The sequence below is a fragment of the Amblyomma maculatum genome, chromosome 4 (genome assembly GCF_055883805.1).
Source record: "Amblyomma maculatum isolate TAMU_Amacu chromosome 4, ASM5588380v1, whole genome shotgun sequence".
Classification (NCBI taxonomy): domain Eukaryota; kingdom Metazoa; phylum Arthropoda; class Arachnida; order Ixodida; family Ixodidae; genus Amblyomma; species Amblyomma maculatum.
In genome coordinates, this window is record NC_139347.1 from 11,438,796 (window position 1) to 11,462,172 (window position 23,377).

General features: G+C 43.2%; 1 protein-coding gene across 1 annotated transcript in view; it reads left to right on the top strand.

Moving 5' to 3' along the window:
- The first annotated feature begins 13,812 nt into the window (after positions 1-13,812).
- The window catches only part of LOC146190301 (guanylate cyclase soluble subunit beta-1-like), a 67,476-nt gene continuing 57,911 nt past the window's right edge, over positions 13,813-23,377 (top strand). The window contains exon 1 of the mRNA XM_084600745.1: positions 13,813-13,882. Within this exon, the coding sequence (XP_084456871.1) occupies positions 13,839-13,882 (44 nt within the window). The 5' untranslated portion in view covers positions 13,813-13,838. The remainder of the gene's footprint in view (positions 13,883-23,377) is intronic.

Here is a 23,377-nt window from a genome sequence, read left to right on the forward strand (position 1 = left end):
AAACCTCAAAAGGCCTTATTAGCATTTCCAGGAAAGAGACTGTTCTCAATGAACTGGCCACGCAAACAATGTAGGGGTGTACATGAGAGTTTATTGTGAAGCAGAATGCACCGAAGTTTTAGAACACAATTACGGGTTTTCAAGTCTCGAGGTAAAAAATGGCAGGACGCTTAACCTTCGCCTTAAAGTGTTGAACGTGATAGCGTGATCGTCTCCCCATGAGCTTCTACTGTCCTTGAGCTTCAAAATGAAGTGGTTTTCATGGCACAACACTGCTCATCGCCTCTGCCTGCCTCGCACGACACTGCGGGTCCTCGGCTCCTCACTTCTGGAACATTGCGTCAGCCTCTTTCCCGCATCTCGGTGTCATCGTGCTGCATATCCTTCATCGCCTCTGCACGCCTAGTTTTTGTCTCTACATTCTCGAATTCAGCCTTAAATGAGCGACCCCAACGCCGAGTAGGAAAGGACGTAGATGCACCCTCCGCATTTGCAGAAGAGGACGAATAAACGAGCGCCTTGCACTGGTAGACGGCGCCGAATTGATCACACACGCGTTTAGGAAGAGCGTCTATTTGGCTTGTCTGCATACAATGAAGCTGCTACTGATGATGATGGTTATGTAGTGGTGGTCAGCTCCCTTACGGATGGAGACAGACGAGATTCTGTGGCCCGATTAAAGATACATCACATACTTCAAACCGCTCGCGTATCATCTCTGGCGGCAAGGCCTTATAATCTCGAGATTTTTGAGAGAACGACCCTTGCCGGAGCTAATTTCGCAAGTAAGCAGTGTAGAACATCAGCGAAAATATACTTTGCAACTAGCTCAATTATTACTTCCACAGATAGTTTATTTCTAATGAAGGTCTAACACCAGTCGTAAGACGATGCGTCTAAGCTATGCCTGACTTCCTTCATTCAGATGCAAGGCGGCTTTCTGGCTGACTGGTCGCATGCTCACTTTGCAAACTGAACGAGCGGAGTTTGACTGTGGGTGGACACGACTTCGTGTTTCTTCGCTTCCAGCTGACTTCGCGTTGCAACCCCGAAAAAGCCGACGCCGTTGTTTTCTGCGCCATGCGGCAATTAATGCTCTCGCGCTAATAGTGTTTACTGTTGTAAACCTGGTAATAGTGTATTCAATGCGTGCTCTACAGAAGTCAGCCATTACTGTACTCAAGGCTATTGTGGAAGCCGGTAAAATATTCCGTTCAACTCTGCTAATTCTGGCAAAACTGATTCTGCCAAACGTCCTCGGTTGCGAATGCAGTGAATACCTTGTTCGCTCCACCAAGCTCGCTTCATTTTTTTTACAGGACAGCTCTCATAACTAACAATGCTGTCAGAGTGGCATTCAGTTGTGAAAAACTCGTTATATAAAGATGTCAATAAACCTCCGTTGCCTAGCACGGGCTGCATTTTTTTCTCCTTTCCTTCTGCCATTCACTGCTGCCCTTTTCACCACTTTGTATTCAGTGTGGTAGTGAGCGCACGTGCTGTACCTGTGCTATGTGTTTGGTGGTAGTGGGGAAACGTTTATTGAAAAACAAATGGGGAGGAGGGGCAAACCCTGCCTCCCATACATGGCACGAGGCAGCCCTAGGGGCTCCTTCAAGAGCTCCTAACAGGAACAAAAGCCGGTTGCAATGCCAGAGGACAGCCGCTTTTTTGTGGAAACGTAGGTAAATAAATACAATATGCCACAAGCAGAACGATTAAGAGCAAGATCTAAGCAGAAACATACCTGCTATATGCAAAGAAAGGTTCATTAGCCCATCAATGAGCGAGATGGGGCTTCCCGTATTTCTATAGGAAAGTTAAAGCTTTCATTTCACTGTAATAAAGTTTTATGAATCTGGCGGTGCAGCTCCAGGGTAGTCATTTACCGCTGTTTGCGACATGAGCTTTTTGTGCGGCCAGTCAGCCAGAAAATCACTTTGCTTTGAATAAATACAGACTGGCATGGTGTGGCTGCTTCCGGTTATGCACACCAAAACGCATTTCTTTAAAATAAATAAATAAATAAATAAATAAATAAATAAATAAATAAATAAATAAATAAATAAATAAATAAATAAATAAATAAATAAATAAATAAATAAATAAATAAATAAATAAATAAATAAATAAAATAAATAAATGCCTCATATATTGCGCGGGGCCCCAAAGCGGACTCTCGAGATTTTTCACTTTGTTGACAGCGAGGATAAGTTTTCCTATTAAATGAATTTAGACTGTTTCTTTTGCCATCTCATTACATTTGGTACTACGTAATGAACTTTTCACGACCGTTTTGGTTTCTGTGCGAAGTATAGCTTCCTTGTCTTCTCCCCCGTTGGCTTGTGTTACCGAGAGCACCTTTCTGGCTTTTGCTGTTCTGATATTTAGATTGAAAAATCATATACATATTTAAATTCTTCCCCCTAGCCGATCATAGCATCTTCTTCTTGAAGCTCCTCTTGAAATTCTTGAAGCTCCTCTTAAACTAAGGAAATTTCCCGACCCCATATTACTCATGCTAGCACATCATGAAACCGCTTACGACTTCAACGAAAACAAAGCGAAAACAAACTGGACAAAGAACAGAGATCACGAGCACACACAGTTATGTACCAACTGGCCGGATAGATTTCGGCAATGCTGCCTATGAAATGGGAGGTGAGCAAACTGGTGAGTGCCTCACATTTTTAGCGCAGTAGAGATATTAGCTGCATTCCCATGACCTCGCTTTCAGCGCCTGAGGCTGATTTTATTTTTGACAGCAGCGAGGGCCCACGAAATGAAAAACTGCCCCCCAATTAGCTTTGAAGCCAGGCGGAACAAAGAGCTCATCTTTGTTAGTCCCTGCATTACATCAATGTGCTATCATGCTATCATGCTACCCGGTCGAGTATTGCCAAACCATATCCTGTAGGAGCACTTGAGCAGACGACGCTCTGGCGCGTGATTCCGTTCTCTCAACGGTGCTGATGATAGGGTCCTCTGAGCAGCGTCACCTTGGGACAAATAGTAGAAGCATTGTCAGAAAAAAAAAGCGCATTTAAAGGCCGGTGTTACCGTCGTTTCTTGAGACATGAAGAAGTTTGAGTAAGTGAAGTATTTATTTTTTTACGGAAGTTTTCCCATGCAATAAAACAATTTTTCTGCCGTAATGGATTCCCACTACTCATTTTAGCACTGGCGTCACTAAAACAACTGTTCAAATCCTGCAATGCATTTTTTTCTGGAAATTTGTGTTTAATTCACAATGTTAAATTAAGTTACAACTTTTCTGGGGTGTGCTCCCCTTTAGGTTGCATTATGTGACGTTTTGGTTCTTAATAGCCGGAACACCTGTCGTGAACAGAGCCCCTAGGTGACGTATGACAATGCAATTACCTTGACCATAATCATTTGCTGCCTTCAGTGAGTGTATATTCCTTTTTTTGTCTATGGCAGGCACTTTCCGCTATCACAACTTGCCTCGCAAAAAAAAATAAAGAATACGATATGACGTTACGAATTGCACGACAAGACACAAATAAGATATGTGAAAATAAAACTGAAATAGAGCATATTTGTACAAGGCAGTGTTTGGTGGCTGTAAAAGAATGGGAATGGATATCTGAGGATCATATTATGTTCCGATTATGCAGTAGCTGATGTTCGATTCTTTTCTGTCTATAATTTGTGCGGCTTGCTGTAGTGTACCAAGGCAGCATGTGACGAAACATACCCGAATGCCTCTTGCAGCAACTTCACAAACGAAAGCTGAAAAATGCAAAAGCGTTGAATGGCGAGAAAGCGGACCAGATCTTCTGACAGTTAACCACGGGATTCGGAAATAGGCACGATAAATACACAGATATGCGTTTATTGAATGTAGAGACATGGATATCAGCAGAAAAGGTGAATATCTGGCCAACAACTCTGCACAGGGGAAGGGGATGAGGAGAAAAAAAAAAGAATGTGATACTTGACGACGTGGTAAAAAGAGATATGAAACAAGTACACAAGCACAGTAAGTTGTCGCACAAGCGTGAGTCCAGCCCCGCGTCGTTCTAGAAACGGCAGACATCCCGTATTGCCTGTATATCTTTCCTTTTGTCTCGCTAAGAGCCTAGTAATAAATCCTCCGTGAAAGGCCAGTTGTCTAAACAATTCAAGAGAGTAGGTCGCATTATCTCTTCGTGCACATACACCGGACACCACAATAATATATTGCCGCAACCAGAGAAAGTTTACTTCTTGTTGCTTTAAACTGCCGCCAGCACGCGGACATCCCCCGTGATTGTAACGCACGGAATCTTGTTCATGCTCAGTGCCACCCGAGATTTTTTATTTATCGTGCAGGATGCGCCGATTAATATATTTCGTACAATTTTATTCGCATGCTTCAGTTTCCACAAAGTTGAAGGTTGTTCGGCCATATTTTGCGTGTTTATCTAGATGCTTCTTTGCCGAATTTAAATTTAGCACTGCCGAATACATCGGGCATTCCTAGATTGACGACCGACGAAGACGATTGCTGCTTTCGACGCCTCCGCGTTTCTTTAGTCTTTGGCATTCGCAGTCAGCCCAATAACGAGTTAAGTGCGTCACCAGTTCCACCGGTTGCTGATTTTAACCTTGTCTTCACCACGTTACATCTGGTGGAGGTTCTGCTGCTCATGCTGGGGGCACCCACTACAACCCGTGACAAAAGTTCCTGAACGTGACACTCCTCAGGACTTGTCTACAACACACCGAAACAGTCATTGACTGCAACGATTGCCACCTGAACACCGGCTGCTACTGGCCCCCACTCGAACTCGGACGGAATGCTCGGAGTCTACGATGCCCTGTCAGCAACGTCCGCTCCTGTTGTTTTGCAGCAGCCCCGAACACTACCCATTTTTCACGGCACATTCCGGAGTGCACCTTCTCTTGTTTTCTTTTATATTCGTATGGCTGCGCTTAGGTGAATTCTAATGAGTAATCATACCCTTATTACAAATTCTACTGTACCTTGGAGGATTACCCTAAACTTTAGACTAACACATTTTCTTTTAAACTTAATGATCGACACGCGCTCGCCTTATCATCTGCTTGCCTTCCTGGTTAGCTCAGGTGTTAGTGTGGCTATCACTGAACGGCGGTGGTCCAGGGTTTTAGCCCCGAACCACAACAAAATATTTCTTAATTACGATATTTCTGGGAAAGTAGTACAGCTTATTCTGATGACTGGGCTTTGGTGGATGCCAATGAGCAAGCACTCCCTCATGATAAGTCCGCCTGTCCATTAAATGCACGTATCTGCGCGTGAAAGCCACTTTTAAAAGCTATCAATGAAGCAAGCATGCGTGATGGCTCGGACTTCCACGCGGAACAGAAAATGACATTGTTCGATTTAATCTTCAGAGACAGATGTTTCAGACATCTGGCTTGGCACAGCAAGCCACTTTCACGCTCCTCGTACAGTTCGCAAGCAAACAGGTTGCATCCGCTCTTGAAATAGGCGGAACTGTTTGGAGGCACTTCTGAGGGTGTTTTTGCTTTATCATTTTCCTGCTGATTTCCACCGAGCTCGCAGTTTCAAGGGATCCATTGATATGTTATCCTGAGGCACTGGACACTGACAGATGTAAGGAGCTCGGTGATGCTTAGTACCATCGAGCCCCCAGTTTGAAAGGATCCATTGAAATGTTATCCTGAGGCACTAGACACTGAGAGATGTAAGGAGCTCGGGGATGTTTAGTACCAAAAGGTAGACATGTGGGGTGTAGCAAACTCTCCAAAATTTGTAATGGAGGCTTTGAGTCCGTGAATACACACCATGTATGAGGGGTTTCCCCAAAAATGTAGCAAATCGATTCCACAATGTCAGCAGTGGTTGATGTCGAGATTTACCATAAAAGGAAATCTAAAAGGTAGCGTACGCAAGATTGCACTGTCAAAGAGAAGTCGCACTTAACAAAGGGTGTTTTCCTAGTATCATCTAAAAATTTGCTCCAGTCGTCCCGACTCATTCGTCAAAGCACCTAATCTCATATGTGCTGCTGCCAACTCAAAAGAAAAAAACGCTGTGGTCGCGGCGTCATTGCCAAAATGTTTTTCTTAATTTTAAGCCGTTTCTTATATACTGGCTTTTCTGTATCTGGAATTAAGACATCCCGATTTTCAGAAAGTATTCGCTGTTCGGGTATTGAATGCAACCAATCGCAAATGCCTATGCTGTTTTTGTCTCCCCAAAGGTATGGCAGCTAACAAGGCGCCGTATTTCTCGGCCGAACATCTTGAATTGAAATATAGAACACCTTAATGTATATGGCTTCAATTCGCTTTTGCATTCCTGCCAGCACCCTGTCATTGCAAAGTAGCAAGTTAACGACATTCCGAGCGATAGAAGAGTTTTTTTCTGCCATACAGGCAGTCACCGCACTGCTCCTAATGCAGCCTAGCGGCGCTGGAGGCCGAGGCACCCTACCTTCAAGTATCAGGTTACACGCCGACCGAAGGGATTGTTCATTGCACAGGGTCAATAAAATCGTGCACATTGCACCAAAAGTTGAGGTGATCTGGACATCCAAAGTAAATATGACCAGTGTTTATTTCTTTTTCGTTTAGAGGTTAGAGACCACCGGTATCAATACATGCTGTCTTCGGAAACTTCGCCACGAGAGTCCCAACATATATGCGCACACACACAAACGAGCACACTACAGCACGGGAGATCGCGCCCCAATAAGCATATAAAGGAGAAAAACGCGATGTCGTGACCTTCATGCCTTCAAGAGAAGTTAAGAAAACCCAGGAAGTTAGGCAGAGTAGTTGTGTAACGATTCCATACAAAAGCATAGTCCTCTGTGTCATAGCTACGTCCGCTAGTCAGCGAAAAATAAATGTACTGCCAAAGGGTCATGGTGCGCCTATCTTCCTCATCGCCTCTGCACGCGCTTTCAGGAACCAAGTACACTCGATGTCTGCCTCTGCCCGTGTTTTCTCGACACGAAACAGGATGTAAGGCGTGACATGGAAATGCCGCTAAGGGCTTTTGTTAGCTTGCGCATTCAAGAGGGCTTTTCACTCGCTCCCTGCAGTGGAAGCAATGGAGCGTGGCTTACGGCACGTTTTCGCTCCACGTTTTCCTTTCTTTGCCTCTAACTGTAGCAGCAGAAATCTCCGACGCACTTCCGGCGTGGGCGCGGCTTTGTAGGCTTTGTCTGCCTTCCAGGTAAAGAGGCACTGCGGATACCAAATCTCCCAAAGTAAGAACGTGAGTTTTCTGAAAGAAGCTGGAGGGTAGAAGTGCCGCTAGCTGATCTGAATTTTTTCTTTTAGCGTTTTTTATGTTTTGAACGTTCGCTACTTTTCTTCTGCTGTCCCTCCATTTTGAAGAGAAGGGGTGAAGCCGATGGACGGAAGTTTTCAGACCAAGAACGATGCTAGAGTCTTGAGAGTCGACTTCAAGTTTTATGGAACTCCCATGCCTAAGCATCCGTAGCACCCTCTAATGATGCTCTGCCCAAGTTCTCAGAACGTGATCTATACGCAGTAAGGCGATAGCGCTTTCCAAGAAAGGTTTTCTAGGTGTTCTTTTACATGTCTTTCATACAGCTATTTTACACCGTAAACAAACCTCGGCACGTGTCACGCACTTTCTATAACGTCAATATCCTTCAGGGCCCGAAAGGTGCCGCTTCATAAGAAAACAGGAAGTGAAAGTCATTTTAGTAGGACACCAAGTTATCCGGTGGTTTAAAGCCAGGCTAGCTTTCAAGTTCTTGTAGAGAGCTACTGAAGAGGAAAAAGAAAGCAGGTGGGATTTAGGAGCGCAAGTTCACTGACAAAAATTTTTGCTCTCCTGAACAAAAAGTTGATATTGGGCTAACATAGTTCCAAGGATTGTTTCTTTGACGAAATAAAAGAAGGCTGTGACTTTATACGCAAACTCGTACTCATTGCTTTCTGAACCATGAAACTTGTGTTTTCAATAATGCGCACGCAATGTTTGCCGTTTTCCCCCACTTTTTTTATCATTAAGAATCAAATATTTTTTGTACAAAATAATCGCGTCCCACCGAAGTGACAAAAAATAATTCGGAAGAATATGATGCAACTGTTTTCTTTTTGCACCAACCCCGATTGGACGTGACTTAGTTCCAGTTCTCTGCGTTCTAAGAGAAATGCACCAAATCGCGGGCTAGGGATTGCTCGCGTAGAAAAGCTGGATTATTTTTCATTTTCCTCATGTGAAACAAGAAAACTTTTACCAAAGATTCCGAATTTTGGGGTCTGTGATCAAGTTGGGTTTGATTTTATGAGCACTGAGAGCCGATGAATGAATCCTTCTGGGTATTTATAACGGACGCCCAAATCCAAAACGAAATGCCGCTTGTGTTCTTTTAATCCTGTGCTGATCTTATAGTAGTTATCTGTAGCAGGATGTTTGTGTCTTAATTGTCTATTTCTAAAGTAGCTGGAGGCAAATTACGCTCACACGGGTGCTTAACCTCATCCTTCTAACTGCCGTGTTCTGGTATAGACCTGCTTTTCATTTTTCCTTTGAGGACATTGCGGTTCTCATTGGCACATTCTGCCATGTCCATAGAAAAATCTGGCGTATGCCTAGTTTACAGCAGCCTGAGCTAAGAGCTATAAGTTGTATAGCTATATAGGTCAATGATAGCATCGCCATGAGTTCATCCCGATTCATTTATTGTGGGCAACTCAGATGCGCCATCTTTGCAGTAGACAGTATAAACGGCCTCTTTATAAGACAGGAAAGTGATTTATGCCGCATATCATGTGTCCCAGATGACTTTCTAGGTGTAGGGGCGATTCTGCTATTATCTCCGGATAAGCAACAAACAATGCGAAGACGCAAAATCCGCTTTTTGGAGGCGCTGACCACGTCGCTTTCTTTTTTTTTTTGAGGGGGGGGGGGATGGGGCAGAAACTATAGCTGATAAGCTTAGTGAGAGCTCGTGTGTTTCAGCGGTGATGCTGACAGCTTTGAGGTAATGTAGCAGGGCACAGCTAGTATCAGGTTCTCGGCGTGGATCATGCGGCAGCCGCGTCTAAGTTCCTATGAAATGAATGCTCATCAGAGTCGAACACTCACATTGCCTACTTTTTCTTCTGTGAGGAAATTTTCCCTGACCAACGAGATACCGTTATATCCTGCGTGCAGTAGCATGCGACACAATACGTACACCCAGGCACGAGTCATTCTGGCTCTCAGGAGACTGTGTGGTCCTCGCTACAGTAAAGCATGGCGATGAATGGACTCTGCAATTTCTTGAATAAGTGCGGCGCAGCTATCAGCGCTCTCTACTTGTATTCACTCTTTCCGCTGCTTGCTCAAGTTATACTGCGAGCTTGAAACTGCGTTTTTCTTCAAAGTTCAGTAAGAGTGAAAATAACTCATTCTATAATACGACTATAATTCTATAATACTGACTATAACTCATTCTATAATACTACTTAAGTTGAGGACAACCCAGAGGGCTATGGAACGAAAAATGGTAGGGGTAACATTAAGAGATAGAAAGCGTGCAGAGTGGGTCAGAGAAATCACTCAAGTTACCGACATTCTAGTGGAAATTAAGAAGAAGAAATGGACATGGGCAGGACATGTAGTGCGAAGAGAGGATACCCGATGGTCGCTGAGGGTAACAAACTGGATTCCAAGGGAAGGAAAGCGTAGCAGGGGGCGGCAGAAAGTTAGGTGGGCGGATGAGTTTAAGAAGTTCGCAGGGGTCAAGTGGATGCAGCTAGCACCGAACCGAGTTAAGTGGAGAAATATGGGAGAGGCCTTCGCCCTGCAGTGGGTATAGTCAGGCTGATTATGATGATGATGATAATACTGACGACTACGTGCCTTATTCTCGTTTTGTATGTGATAATTATGTTGTTTTATGTAAAACAGAATTGAAAGGAACAACGGACAAAAACGTGCGTAGGCAGCTAAGAGATGGAATTGTTCTCTGTCTAATGACACTGTGCGAAATAAAGGGATAAAGACTCTAAAGTTGGATGCCCAATCACTGATTTCCGTGCAAGTGTAGAGTTCGTGGGGAGCCCGCAAGTGAACACCAATTCTTTAAGAGCTAGTTCCGCATGAACTGCCGTACAATTAACTTCTTCGTTTGTCTTGTTTGCGGTGAGAACTGTTTTAATATAGTGCACAGCGCGTTTTTTTTTCCTACAGTAGGGCAAATACATAAACAAATTACCTGTTTAATCATCCCGTCTATACTGAAGACATCAAGAGATCTCAAGAGAACTTAAAGGGAACTAATATTGGTTCACGAATAAAACGCCCAGTCTTTGTCTCCAAGACTGCTTCGCTTAGTGGTACTCCAAATAGAAGAATGCTAGTCCTCCGAGGTACGGCATCCGGACTAACCGAATGTTTAGCAGACTATCTGCGGCTCTTCATTTGCCCGCTTACGTTGTACACTCCTAGTCATTCAACCACTAATTATTTGTAATTTACACCCCTGTTATATTATATATACTCATTTGTTTGCAGTCGTTAGCTGCCATATTTTGTGAGGCCAGGGGAAGTAGATATAAACCTCTGCTTAAAACAATCCGTACGGACATGCCTGCGTAGCGTAGAAGTCTGAAAGGAGACCGTAGAGTAAAGTCACGAGTTCAGCGTGCATTTACCGCCAACTCCTTCCCCGTTCAAATTCAGCCATGTCACATGACATCATCATCATCATCATCATCATCATCATCATAATCATCATCATCACCAGCCTGACTATACCCACTGCAGGGCGAAGGCCTCTCCCATATTTCTCCACTTAACCCGGTTCTGTGCTAGCTGCATCCACTTCACCCCTGCGAACTTCTTAATCTCATCCGCCCACCTAACTTTCTGCCGCCCCCTGCTACGCTTTCCTTCCCTTGGAATCCAGTTTGTTACCCTCAGCGACCATCGGTTATCCTCTCTTCGCACTACATGTCCTGCCCATGTCCATTTCTTCTTCTTAATTTCCACTAGAATGTCGGTAACTTGAGTTATTTCTCTGACCCACTCTGCACGCTTTCTATCTCTTAATGTTACCCCTACCATTTTTCGTTCCATAGCCCTCTGGGTTGTCCTCAACTTAAGTAGAACTCTCTTGGTTAGCCACTTGACTGAAGGCGTCATATGACATACTTGGCGACAAATAATCGAGTGGCCAAGAGATCGTCTAACTACCATGCCATATGCATGTTCGTTATTCTTGGATGGCAACATATCGACCACCGCTGTGCGAACAACATCTATCAGGTTCCAACGATGCTGCAAAGACGACTCCATTTTGTGAAAAACAAACAAATGCAGCCTGCTATCACCAAACAGAGTGTCACGCAGAAATGCCAATATTTAATCTTTTTATTTCAAGCTTGCGTTTCGGTAACACTCTCAAGTCTAGGTAACTACGTGCTGGGTCAATGTAGTTATTTGTTTCTGCAAAGAAAAGTACTGTTCTTGAAACTGCCGGCAAAATTTATAAAAACAAATTTCAATTTTCCCTTTGGCCTGTTTTCTACGCTTAATGTGGGGTATTTCCGCTAGTTTAAGCTTTATGGGGTGCCCACGTTTAACGCTAAAGAAACACCTCTGTATTGATCATTGAAATTTTGCCTGTGTTTTGGAGAAGACACTAACATTTCCGGTATGAAATTTAAGTTATGCTTCGGGCTTCAAACGTATTTTATAAAGAAATATGAAGCAAATCTGCTACTCATTATATTGTACCATAATAACAGTCAAACGTCAAGGTTAATATCCGTGCCGAAACATCTAGCTCATGACTCTAATAGCTTGTGGACTGGTGGATAACGTTTGCAGTTAACTTTGAAAATTCACAGGTATTCAGAGTACGTTCCAGAGGCAGAGGAGCGAAAAAGAGCAGATTTTATGATTGCGACAAGCAGGAATTTCTGATCCGCTAATATATTCCAGACCTTGAGCGCAGGCTGTCTGATGCACTTTGCAAGCCGTCTCTTCTGCCTCTGCCGTTAGAAGAGGAATATTTCGGTCAAACGAGTCCCGGGCCAACGTCGTTTCGAAACACTTTTGCTGACAGCCACACACACTTCTCATAATTAGGAGAGGGACGCGCTCACTGCAGTGTCTGCTGTTTCGGTTGTAGATTGAGCGAAAGGAGAGAAAGGACATAACGCTCCTTGGAAATGCTTCAGCCGTATTGAAGATCAAGGACGATGACAGCCGTGCATAGCTGAATGGCATAGAGCGATGACCTTCCGCTTTCCACTCTTGCAAAGTTGATGAGGTTAGGGAGCCCCACCCCCTATATTTGCTCATTTCATCAATACCTCTTAGGGATGCAGGATTGAATGGTTTCTTATGCTGCTGCAAGGAAAGTTTTCGTAAAAAGCATTTATTTCACTCGCTGAAATCCTGGATGATACAAGAAACTTAGATTCCACAGAATAAACACAGCAGCAGTACAAAGGGGTGATGGTCATGTTTGATTTCGAGCTTGTCTCCGACCTTTGATTAAGACACAATATGTGGGAGACCATAGTAATAATCCCGACTCAACCTTGGTTCTGTCCGGGTTCTCAGCGGAGCACTGAACTGTGGCTACTTTTGCGCGTTACTTTACGCTCTTATCAAATTATCTTCCTCCGGGAGAACTCACACAATGCTGACTTTGGCTTTCGATGAATAATAACTGTAATTAAGTGGGGCAAAGAAAAACATCTAGTCTTGTTTCATTTTTTATTTGATCTCGCTGACCTATTTCTTTTGCTTGCTCTTTCACGTATTTCACTTATCTAACCGACTAAGTATGAAGCGGTCGTCGCAAAGTTGAGAAAAATAAAACTTCATTGCCATGTAATCGTGAGTTCACTTTATCTATCGTATTAAAATTGCCACAACTTCATTGTTTTTACCCTTGATACTGCATCTGGCGGCCTAATTTAAGCCACAGCCGTAGACTGATGCAGTCACTTGAAAGTGTGCGGAGGCTTATTCAACCACCTACGAAGCTGATGGTTACTTTTAACATACCAAGGTTTGTGTGCCGAGTAGTGGCAGTGGTCCTGAGTGAGCCTGAACACTCAAAGCTCAATTATTGCCTGCGGCCATCCTGGCGTAAGTTTATGATCGCGGCCCCAAGAGCCCATCTGGCAACTGATCGACCCTGGCGTGGTAGAGACTCCTACGTGTGCGGCCACAGCTTGTGGTCGTTGCTATGTGAACGGGGAAAACAAATCTGTGCGCATGGAAAGTTCGCGGCTGACCTCGATCACAAAACGCGTGCTTAAGTGTCACATTTGCATGGGAGGCCATTCCGCTGTTCGATAAAGTTGTTCAAGTCCGAAACGTTTCGCAAACGTTTTCGTATTGAATGATAAAATTTGGTTTGAGACAAATGCGGATGCTTGTTTTGATCTCGAGTTCCGTAAAATTTCCTTTTGACATTGGTGAACAGCTTGAAAGAAATGCCGGGTAAATCACTTGGCAAATAACACTGATGAGCGCTCTATGCAGGTGATCTGGTCACAAAGCTGGACTAAATTATTGTGAAACCAATTCAGAAATATACGATTGCAATAGAAGTACAGTTTTTAAACCAATTATGCTGCTGGCACACTTCTACAATATGCCTCGCTTTAGATGGTGCCTTTCAATAATATCATTTTCCTGATGTGACATCATTTGCAGTAAATTTTCTCTCTTCAGAGATCTTTGACTCCTCTCTCAGCGCTCAGCTCGAAACCTATTGAATGACTTCCTGTTTCCCCCCAAATAGCACCAAAGAAATCTTCTAAAATGTGCTATTTGCATTTTCTTTTTTTTTTCTTTTCAGTATGGATTCGTTCACTGCGCCCTTGAGGATATGGTGCGTACAAAGCACGGGCTGGACGCATGGGAGAAAATTCTGTGAGTACGCTATCGCAATTTTAAAGGATGCTGTTTAATTAACAGAAATATTGCAACTCGTTGCTAATTGAATCCCTGATGTGTTAGCTTAACTGCGGGCAGAGCCAGGATAATAAGGTTTACTTGTTTCATTATTAGGAATAACCCCACATCCACTTCATGTTACCTGTTGATGTCCAGCGTTATTGGTTTGTGCACTTTGTTGTGAAACACATCGCGTCTTGGTTCAAGAAATAAAAAAGGAGAGGCTGCACTTCCACTTTGGTTTAGGACACGCGGAAAAAAAAATGATTGCACCTCATTTTTCAAGATGGAAATTTAGCAGCAATCTCAACCCGGAAAAGTTGGACATTTTTCCGTTGGCGACACGGTCGATAAAGCTGTAGCATAGTCTCATTTTGGGAAATACGAACGTAAAGGTAATCATCTGCTGAAGCTTAGAGCGAATGATCAGCCGGTAAGAATCAATGTCCTTCGTGGGGAGAACAATATAACGTGTTTACAAGGAAAGATAATTCAGGAAGTGAGCTGAACAGCAGATTAGTGAACCTTCCCTTGGAGGCGCTTGGGGAACGTAAAGGAGGCTTCGTGCGTCAAGGAAGCACACCAGCCGAACCAAAGCGGGTTATACGAATGACTTCCGCCAACGCAGACAGGAGGAAAGGTTCAAGCATGTCTTAATATGTGTTCGATTATTTTTTACTTTCTTTTCGTTCTTGCACATGAGGCAGGTCTTTAAGCCAAAAATGTAAGCCTCCTGGCCCTACTACGAGGGGTAGGGAAGTGATAAGGCCCAAGTGAATAGTGCACCAAGTGAGTAGACCTTCAGGCCACCTCTGTTTCTTATTAAAGATTACCCGCAAACTTTCCGCTTTACATCAATGTTCCCACTCATCTATCTTTCGCCATTTTGAGGTAGCGCAGCACGGTATAACAACACAAAACCATAATTAAGTGCGCATCTGGGCATACCTAGACTGCAGAAAAATGCAAACAGTTAAAAACGAACCGCAAAGAAGATAAAAAAAGATAACAAACGCGCCTAGCGAATCTTGTTTGGCATCGAAAGTATATCGCGAAACAGCATGCGCACCCAACGAAGATGGAGATATACCACAAACGCCAGCCCAGGAAACGCTTCAGGTCTGGTATAGAGCTGAAGGACAAATGGACGCAGTGGATAGGAGGCCGAAACGCACAGTGGAGGGAGTGGCCAAGACGAACATAATGGTCAACCGCAGCCTGTTAGTGTTTCTTGCGTCAGCTCGGTATCACGGAAGTCTTGCTTTTGCCCGAATCTCAGTTCTGCGGCCTCCGGCCAAATATGTATGCCCTCCTCCCTTCCATTTGCTTCTCACAGCCCGTCCCTGCCGGGATGTCTCCACCGAAAGACGCGTTGCTTTCCGAATCACGTAGTCAGTACGGGAGGGCTCAAGGCTTTTCCCGCGATTACAATGCCAAGATGTTGCACTGCAGAAAGTGCTTCCCAATAAAATATTTATAAAGAAAATAGAGGGGAGTGCCTGTCAACAATGATGAAAACAGAGTGAGTAGAATGGGCTCGGGACTGTGGGGTAAGGAGGAGCGGGCCGACAGTAACGGTAGAAAAGGAGACAGGAAGCAGAAGCGGCGGGGAACCCAACTTGAAAGGCAAGCATAACTAGGAGTGTCACAAACAGTTACTACTGACATGCTGGACGATGCTATCTCTTGCTAAGAAAACCTTGGACAAAATGGTAGCGCAAGGAAGAGCAGTGCTTGGCATCTGCGGCATTTCAGAAGCAGCGCCGAGTGATATTTCCCGCGATTTCACTGAAAGACGGACAGCTCGCTAAAGTATAGTATAGATCTGGATGGAGGGTTGTGGACTGAAAAGACGAAAGCGTAGAAGCCGCCAAAGAACAAACACAGGTCAGCAGAAACAACACGCATGGGAGAGAGAAGAAAATGTAAATAGCTAATGAAATTGGAGAAAAAGAAAGGAGCCACTGAGTTCTGACATTCGGAGTAAAATGGCCGCTTCTGACTATTTTTACTGGGACATAAATGCATGTGCAATGCAGACGCCGATAGTAGTTACAGGGAAGAAGTAGGCAATGTGAGATCAGTCAAGAAAAAGGCATATAGTATTTTGCACAAATAACGAGCATATAGATGTTCTTTCTTTGTGCAAAAGGAGGCGTTAGGCGACAAAAGTGCAGAATAAGCCGTCAACCATTTTACATTGGCCCTGAGGTGCACCAAGCATTATACGACTGTAGGCGACAAAAGAGGCCGTTTTTTTGTGAGCGCAGCGAAAATGCTGCCATGGAGATGCTCTTGAGCATCGAGTGTCGCTACCGAGTGTTTCAGGGTACTTTATTTCAAATATGAAGCGGGAATTGCATTGCTATATTAAGCTTCTTTAATTTGATATTTTGTACCCTGATGTTTATCCAAGAAAAATGAACAATATGCACTCTGTTGTGATGCATAAAATTATTACTTTCCTACGTATGAGGTGAAGCAAACTTACCAAACCAAAACTATTATCTTTGGTTTTACGTCCCAAAGGAGCTCAGGCTACGAGACACTCCGCAGTGAAGGGCTCCGGAAATTTCTACTCCCCGGGGTTTTTAAACGTGTGCTCATGTCGCACAGCATACGGGTGCCTTGCTTTCTGACTCCATCGAAAGGCGGCCGCAGAGGCTGGGATTCTAAAGCGCGCATCCTTGTGCAAAGCAGTCTAGCGGCCTAACTACTGCGCCACCACGGCTAGTCAAAAAATGGTTAAGACTTGCAAGTTCACATTTGTTTTCGTTCCAAGAACGTTTGCTGACGATATGCACTTGATGTTGGCCTCGCTTCTCTTTGGATGCACCGTACATGTGAATGGTTGAGCAATCGATACGCCTCAATACACAGCACAATTGCTTTAGGGAAGCAGAAACTTTCAATAAGAAATTCTGCCGCCCTCATTTGCTATCTTCTGTAGCTTAGACTAGAAAAAATGCCCATTTTTTTATTTCATCTTTAAACTACGAAGGGGGAAAGTGAATAAAAAAATGAAGGAAACTTTAAAATGCTCCGAATGCAATGCATATCACATCTTTAGCAATAAATGTCAAATGACTATGTGTGTTCATGAACGTTATATCTCACTTTTTTAGTGAATCAACCTATAGTTTCGATATAAATGCTTTAGCTTTCCATTAGTTGAGTACTTAAATTGTTTCCATACTTCACTCCAACAGCAGTGTCGCATCACTGCAGGGCGTCTCTTGGAAAACCATCAGAAACTAGCAACGTAATTTTGGGTGCTCTAAGGACTGACACTGCGGATGCACTTCTAGAAAAACATGTGAAAGCAACACAACCAAACGAACAACGAGTACGTGAACATTGCCGCACTACCACTGTGCAAGCAGAGCTCTTTGCGAAAATAGGACGCTTGAAAAGAGCCGAGTGATTTGAAGAATGAAGCCGCCAAGAAGACAAAATGTACTGTTTTTTTTTAATGGCATACGCCTCCATAAATTTTGCTTTTTCTCGCTACAATTCGAAAATCAATGACTGCAGTAGACGGAATGAAAAGAAAAAAAAAAGGGGGGTGGGGGGGGGGAGGGAAGGGAAGGTGCTCGATTCCAAAAAGAAAATTGTAGGGTCATTTTCTCACGCGCCCATCCTCTTATCAAGTCCCTCAAAAGCGGCGAAGGGAGAAAACGAAGGTCATTGAGTAAAATAGAGAATATATATTACGCTCACGCCGTTTCTGTTCGATACAAGATGCATATTACCGCAAAGCAGGGTTTTGATAGGCCGTACTTTCGCTATAGATTTCGTGACATCAAATTGTTCTGTAGCAGTGAATATGTAGATAAGAAGAGGTGCCATAAAAACTCCTGCTTCAAAAAACAAAGGGCCGAGCTTGAAAAATACTCGGTATGAGTCGATATCTTCAAATTCTTCAAACAACGCGTGTACCTAACTTCGACGTCGTTGGTCTGGTCCGGCGGCTTAGGTGACGTGCATACTACCTCACTGATCGAAGCGGACCACGACGTCGCTTCAAATAATAGCCTAGGCCGCCCGCTAGGCTGGGTGTGAATGGCGTGTATACCATTTGGTTCACTGACCCTTGCAGGCCACCGAACATAATAAATGGTAGGAATGAACGTCCATTATGACATTTTAAACCAAGGAAACTACAAAGGAAGCGCGTGTCCTGTGTCTGCTTCTCTTGTGTCTGTTTCCTGTGCGCTTTATCTTTAGTCAAGCTAGCCCAATTTCGAGTTTTGTTAAGGAAACTAAAAGACAGAAAAAACCATGAGCAATGTCCCCTGCATGCCAGTAGTCTCAGTACTTATAAACAGCTTAATATTTCCCACAATAACTGGAAATTGCGAAGGGTTATTACCAACGAATATTATTTTGATGTACATCATTGTAGACGCAAAGTACGGAGCAAGGCAAAAGCTAAATAGTCACGTCTTTTGGGGTGGTACTGCTTTATAATAGTCAGAGTTTTATTGGTCCTGCAAGTTAGCTTGGAGTTGATGTCAGCTCACGTCAACAAAGTGTTAACTTGTGGCAGAAACAGGACCGGAGTTCTTTATGTCAATTTAAAAAAATGCGGTATCCTTGATTTATTGTTAAAGCGTTAACAGAAGTGAGTGTTTATTGAGAAAAAAACCCTAAAACTCTAAAATATAGCTCGTTCCTGAGAGGACGTGTTGAATGAATGGTTACGCTAGTTTTTAGATTAAAAACAGTAATACATAAACTATCTTTATTAAACACTTTCTGGTGTTACCATGCTGAGCGCCGTTTTATTGAAAAGGAGCCAAAAAATAACAAAAACACAGAGAAGGCTGCAAAAGCGGCAAAGTTACTGCATGATGAGGCCTTTGAAACTAAACAATTATTTAAAAAAAAAAAAGATATGCTAAACTATTTTGCAGCTTATTCGATAATACTGTTCACACATCTTTAGCATCAATAATTGTCTTCATTGTTTTGCTCTACTCAATGCCCTTCACATAAGTCAACGCTTCTATTTTAGCTTGAAGTGTACTTTGTACAACAAGGTTGACGACTGGTCGAGTTGGTAACGGTTTATTTTAAACCAGCCAAAGGACGAGACACAGGGAAGAGGAGAACAGGACAAGGATGGACTAACAACTGAGCGTTTTTTGAAGGAAAGAAGACAACGAAGGCACCTTCTGAAAAGCGCGCGCACAACCCAACCGGTGAAATTGCAGGAAATTGAGAAGAAGAAGACGAAAATTCAGTCAAGGCCTAACTAATGTCTTTTCTAACAGACCAATTTTCTTACAATGAAGGCTAACCGATGTCTTAGCCACACACTTGTCCTCAGCCTTAGCAATGTAAAACGCCTCAACCAACTTTCGACAGAATGTTTACCATTGCTGTAAACTACACCCTACACTACTGTAAACTACAAGATAGGAGGCTTGTGCTTCAGAGTTAGAAAGGGGTTCGACAATGTAGCTCGTGATAGTTTTCGTTGCACAGTGACACATAAGAAAAGGTTCACCACCTGCAGAAAGAATGTAGTTTATCGCATTCCACTCAATTGTGGCCGGTGCTACTACGGGCAGACAGGCAGATGTCTAAATGTGCGCCTGACGGAGCATTTTAATTCTCTAGGAGAGAAGGCAAATACTAATCTGGCGCTACATGTCCAATCCCGGGAGTGTAAATCGGAGGATGACCCGTCTCTTTGTACACCTGATTTTAGTGATACGGGTGTAGTTTACAGCAATGGCAAACAATTCTGTAGAAAGTTGGCTGAGGCGTTTTACAATGCTAAGGCTGAGGACAAGTGTGCGGCTAAGGCACCGGTTAGCCTTCATTGTAAGGAACTCGCTCTATTAAAAAAGTCGTTAGTTAGGCCTTGACTTTGAATTTTCTTCTTCGTCTTCTTCTTCTTCTTCTCAATTTCCTACCATTTCACCGGTTTAGTTGTGCGCGCGCTTTTAAGAGCGAGTCTTCGTCGTCTTCTTTCCTTCAATAAACCATAAGTTGTTAGTCCAGCCTTGTCCTGTTCTCTACTTCCCTGTGTCTCGTCCTTTGGCTGGTTTAAAATGTATTTTGTAATTTTGCACATATGTTAAGGAAAGCTGCAATATAACCGAAGAAAAATAATAAGCGAATGTTTTCTTTTTTTATGCTTGCACTTGCGGTGTTGTAAAATGGAGACTTTGTACTGTGAATAATCCTTACTTGAAATGAACACAAACCAAAAGTAAGGCAAACAGAAACACATCTCAGCAGTGGAATCCTCAACCGTAACTTCTGTACGTCGCGTACGGTGATCTACTGACTGAGCTATGACGGCGGATGTTCGGTTTCTTTGTTTCGTATTCATTTATGTTTAGTGCAACCTAACCCTCAGAGGTTTCATGAGCGCCATCATCACCTAAACACACATGTCAAATTCCGTCTATTACCGTGAGAACGGCCTTTGCGCGAGAACCTTCTGAGCTGACTATAACACTAAGACTGCCAGAATCAAGGCCAATGTTAAGCTATTGAGAATACATGGGAAAGGAAATAAGGAGTTCACTATGGGCATACATATGTAGACACCAATAGTTAAGAAAGTGAAGTAAGTGCATGGGAGTATTTCATATGTGGTTTAGAATTACAACCATTTGTACTCCAAACGACGGGTTAAATGTACACAAAAAAACCAACAACATTTTTGGATGCCGACTCATGACCTGCGGGATTGAATGAATCAAAATTTTTAAATATATTTGTGCAAAAATGTGTAGTTAAAAAAAATCAGATAATGTTTTTTTCTGATTAAACCGTATATTTTGGACAGGCTTGTAGAAACATTCAGTAAGGTAGTGTATTGTGCTGTAAGGGGGCACCAGTGACCGTTATCCGTATATAATTGTGCTATCAATAAAATCGTTCATATGGCTTTGTTACGTGCTGATTTAATTGCGTGCGGGTGACAACCGCTGAAATAAGGGAGCTGCAGGTGGCGCTGGTTTCGAGGAGCCCCAATTACCCTAGAAAAAGCAGAATAACAGTGTAAATGAAAGCACTGCCGCCTAGGAAATCACTACTTGAAAGCGGCAATAGCTATTTTTATAACAATGTGCGAAATGAAGATGCCTTGTCATCTATACAGCAGAATCGGTATACACGAGGTAGCAGAATAGAAAAATGTGTCAGCAGCATAGTAAATGGAATTCAGTTAAAGAAATGCGGAGAATTACATCTGAATCCTTCTCGTGATGTAGCCGACTGGAATGTTAATCTAGAGACGGCCGCACTTTCATCTAATCTGATAACAGCTGACTGGGTGATCATGAGCCTAGCTAGGTGGCGCCTACAGCGAGAGCTCTCGGTGGTTCACAAAGATAATAATGACTGCCAGTCTCAGCCATGCTTTATTTTAAAATTTAAGCTTCAATAAAAAGATGTTTACAACACATAATATGCTCTGGCATTTAGCAAAAACACTTGCGAGCAGCCACGATTATTGCGGAGAAAATTGGTTGCCTCTTCCATAATAAACAAAATGACGAAGCCGAGTAACGATTGCGGGAACAATAATGCAAAAGTAGGAACGTTACTACTATGTATCTCGTCATGGTAAGAAAAATTGAGAATGAGGGAAATTCGAGGTGCCCACATGAACATGTAAGACGTTTGGAATAGAGGACAATTTCTTTGTCGGCCTGTGTATTCTAGTTTTATAAAATGGTTGCTAATACTACAATTATCACCAATAAAATACATTTTTGGACATTCGATTGATGCCTTATTTGGTAATTTTAAAATATGGATAATGAGGGCAAGAATTTGAATTAAATGATTTGTGTCATTTTCATGCCTTTCAGGTTCGTTAAATGCATAAACAATACAACGTAATGTGGGCGCTGAAAGGCCATATCTGCGAAATATTTGTCAGGTGCGAAATAGGACGCAGTATACGAGTGCCACTGCTGCTCAAGAGAGACAAAAATTTGATCTAGTCTGTTCATATCTTTCTAAGTTTCAAAACAGCGGTCTGTGTGTGAGCGTTCGTGCCCCTTTTCGTCCCGTCTTCCTGACGCGGTTTTGACTTTTCTGAACTAAGCACCGGTGCATTTGAAGAATTTGAAATCTCTGAGCATGCCAGATTAAAGTTCAGTAGCATGGGTTGCAGAAAAAAATAATAAAACTTAAATATATAAAAATACTCGTGGAAATCGATCTGTAATTAACCCGCAAAAACCAATGACGAGCAGATAAACGGTCCCTCTTCGATAGTCTCTTATATCCCCCCAAAAAGCGCGACGTATAAGAATCTTAGCTGAATACCGAGGCACAGCAGACCGGGGTTGATGAGTGCCACATTGGCAGCCGAGAAATAGGTGGGTATAAGGAATAAGAGACGATCCCTATTTTTCCCGGCTGGCCAACTAGGCTGGCCGGCTCTGCACTGCGTCGCGTAAAGCAAATGACGCTTTCATAAGCCGTTCCGAAACCCGTTTTACGCACACAATAAAGTGCTGCCGCAAGCAAGCGAAAGCCGGAATGGCGTCTTGTTTATGTAGCAGCGCTGATGCGTTTGCTGATTTGGCTAACTCTACGCGGTTACCATGACGAACAGAAGAGCGTTATGCAAAACAAAACCGGGCTGATTCTTTCTTCTTGTATCTGTTACCCTTTTATGTCTCTCTCTGTGTTTTCGAACCACTGGGCCTAGATGCGACTTTCCTGTGCTTCGACTTGATAAAACTGTGCAGACTTGACCAAACAAGTGCTCATTCCCGCTGAAGCAAATTGCAGGCATGCTTAAAGGGGTTTTATTCAAAATTTATTTTTAATAGATTTTTGTCCTGGAAAAGAAAGAGGAATGGCGCAGGTGCGAGAATGGCTGCTTCGAGAGCTGCTTGAATGTAACAACCATACAGTATTTAGGACACCAGCCAAGCATGAACCGCTGGAAGTTGTACAGCTGTATAATAAACTCAATTACAATTCACGAAGCCGGCATATGAAAACGCTGCGTGATTTGACTGAAATTACAAATTAATCGCTCTCACGTCCTACTAAACATGCCTGAGAATGTTTAAAAACCTGTAGGTCTGGCTGCCTCGTTGCTTCATCGGTTGAGTCCCTCAGCAAAAAAGCATTACAAAACGCCTCTGAAGAATAAAAAGCATTTTCGCTAAAGAAAGACAAGGGGGTCGAAACACGGTCCTTCGTGCCGAAAACCGGGTAGACTATTCTCCACTACTGAGCAGAGACCGTTCAATGCGATAGTCAAGAGGCCCTCCACACCCGCTTCATTCCGTAGACTGCAAACAGACTATAGATTGCAGCAGAACATAGTTTAAATAAAAAAATAATAACTTGTTAGCTATAGTAGAAGTACTATAGCACTATAGTACTATAGTACTATAGTACTATAGAAGCAAATAGCAGTACTAGCTATTTGCTTCTACTTCTTAGCACTGTTGAACCCCCAATTCTGTTGAACAGCAC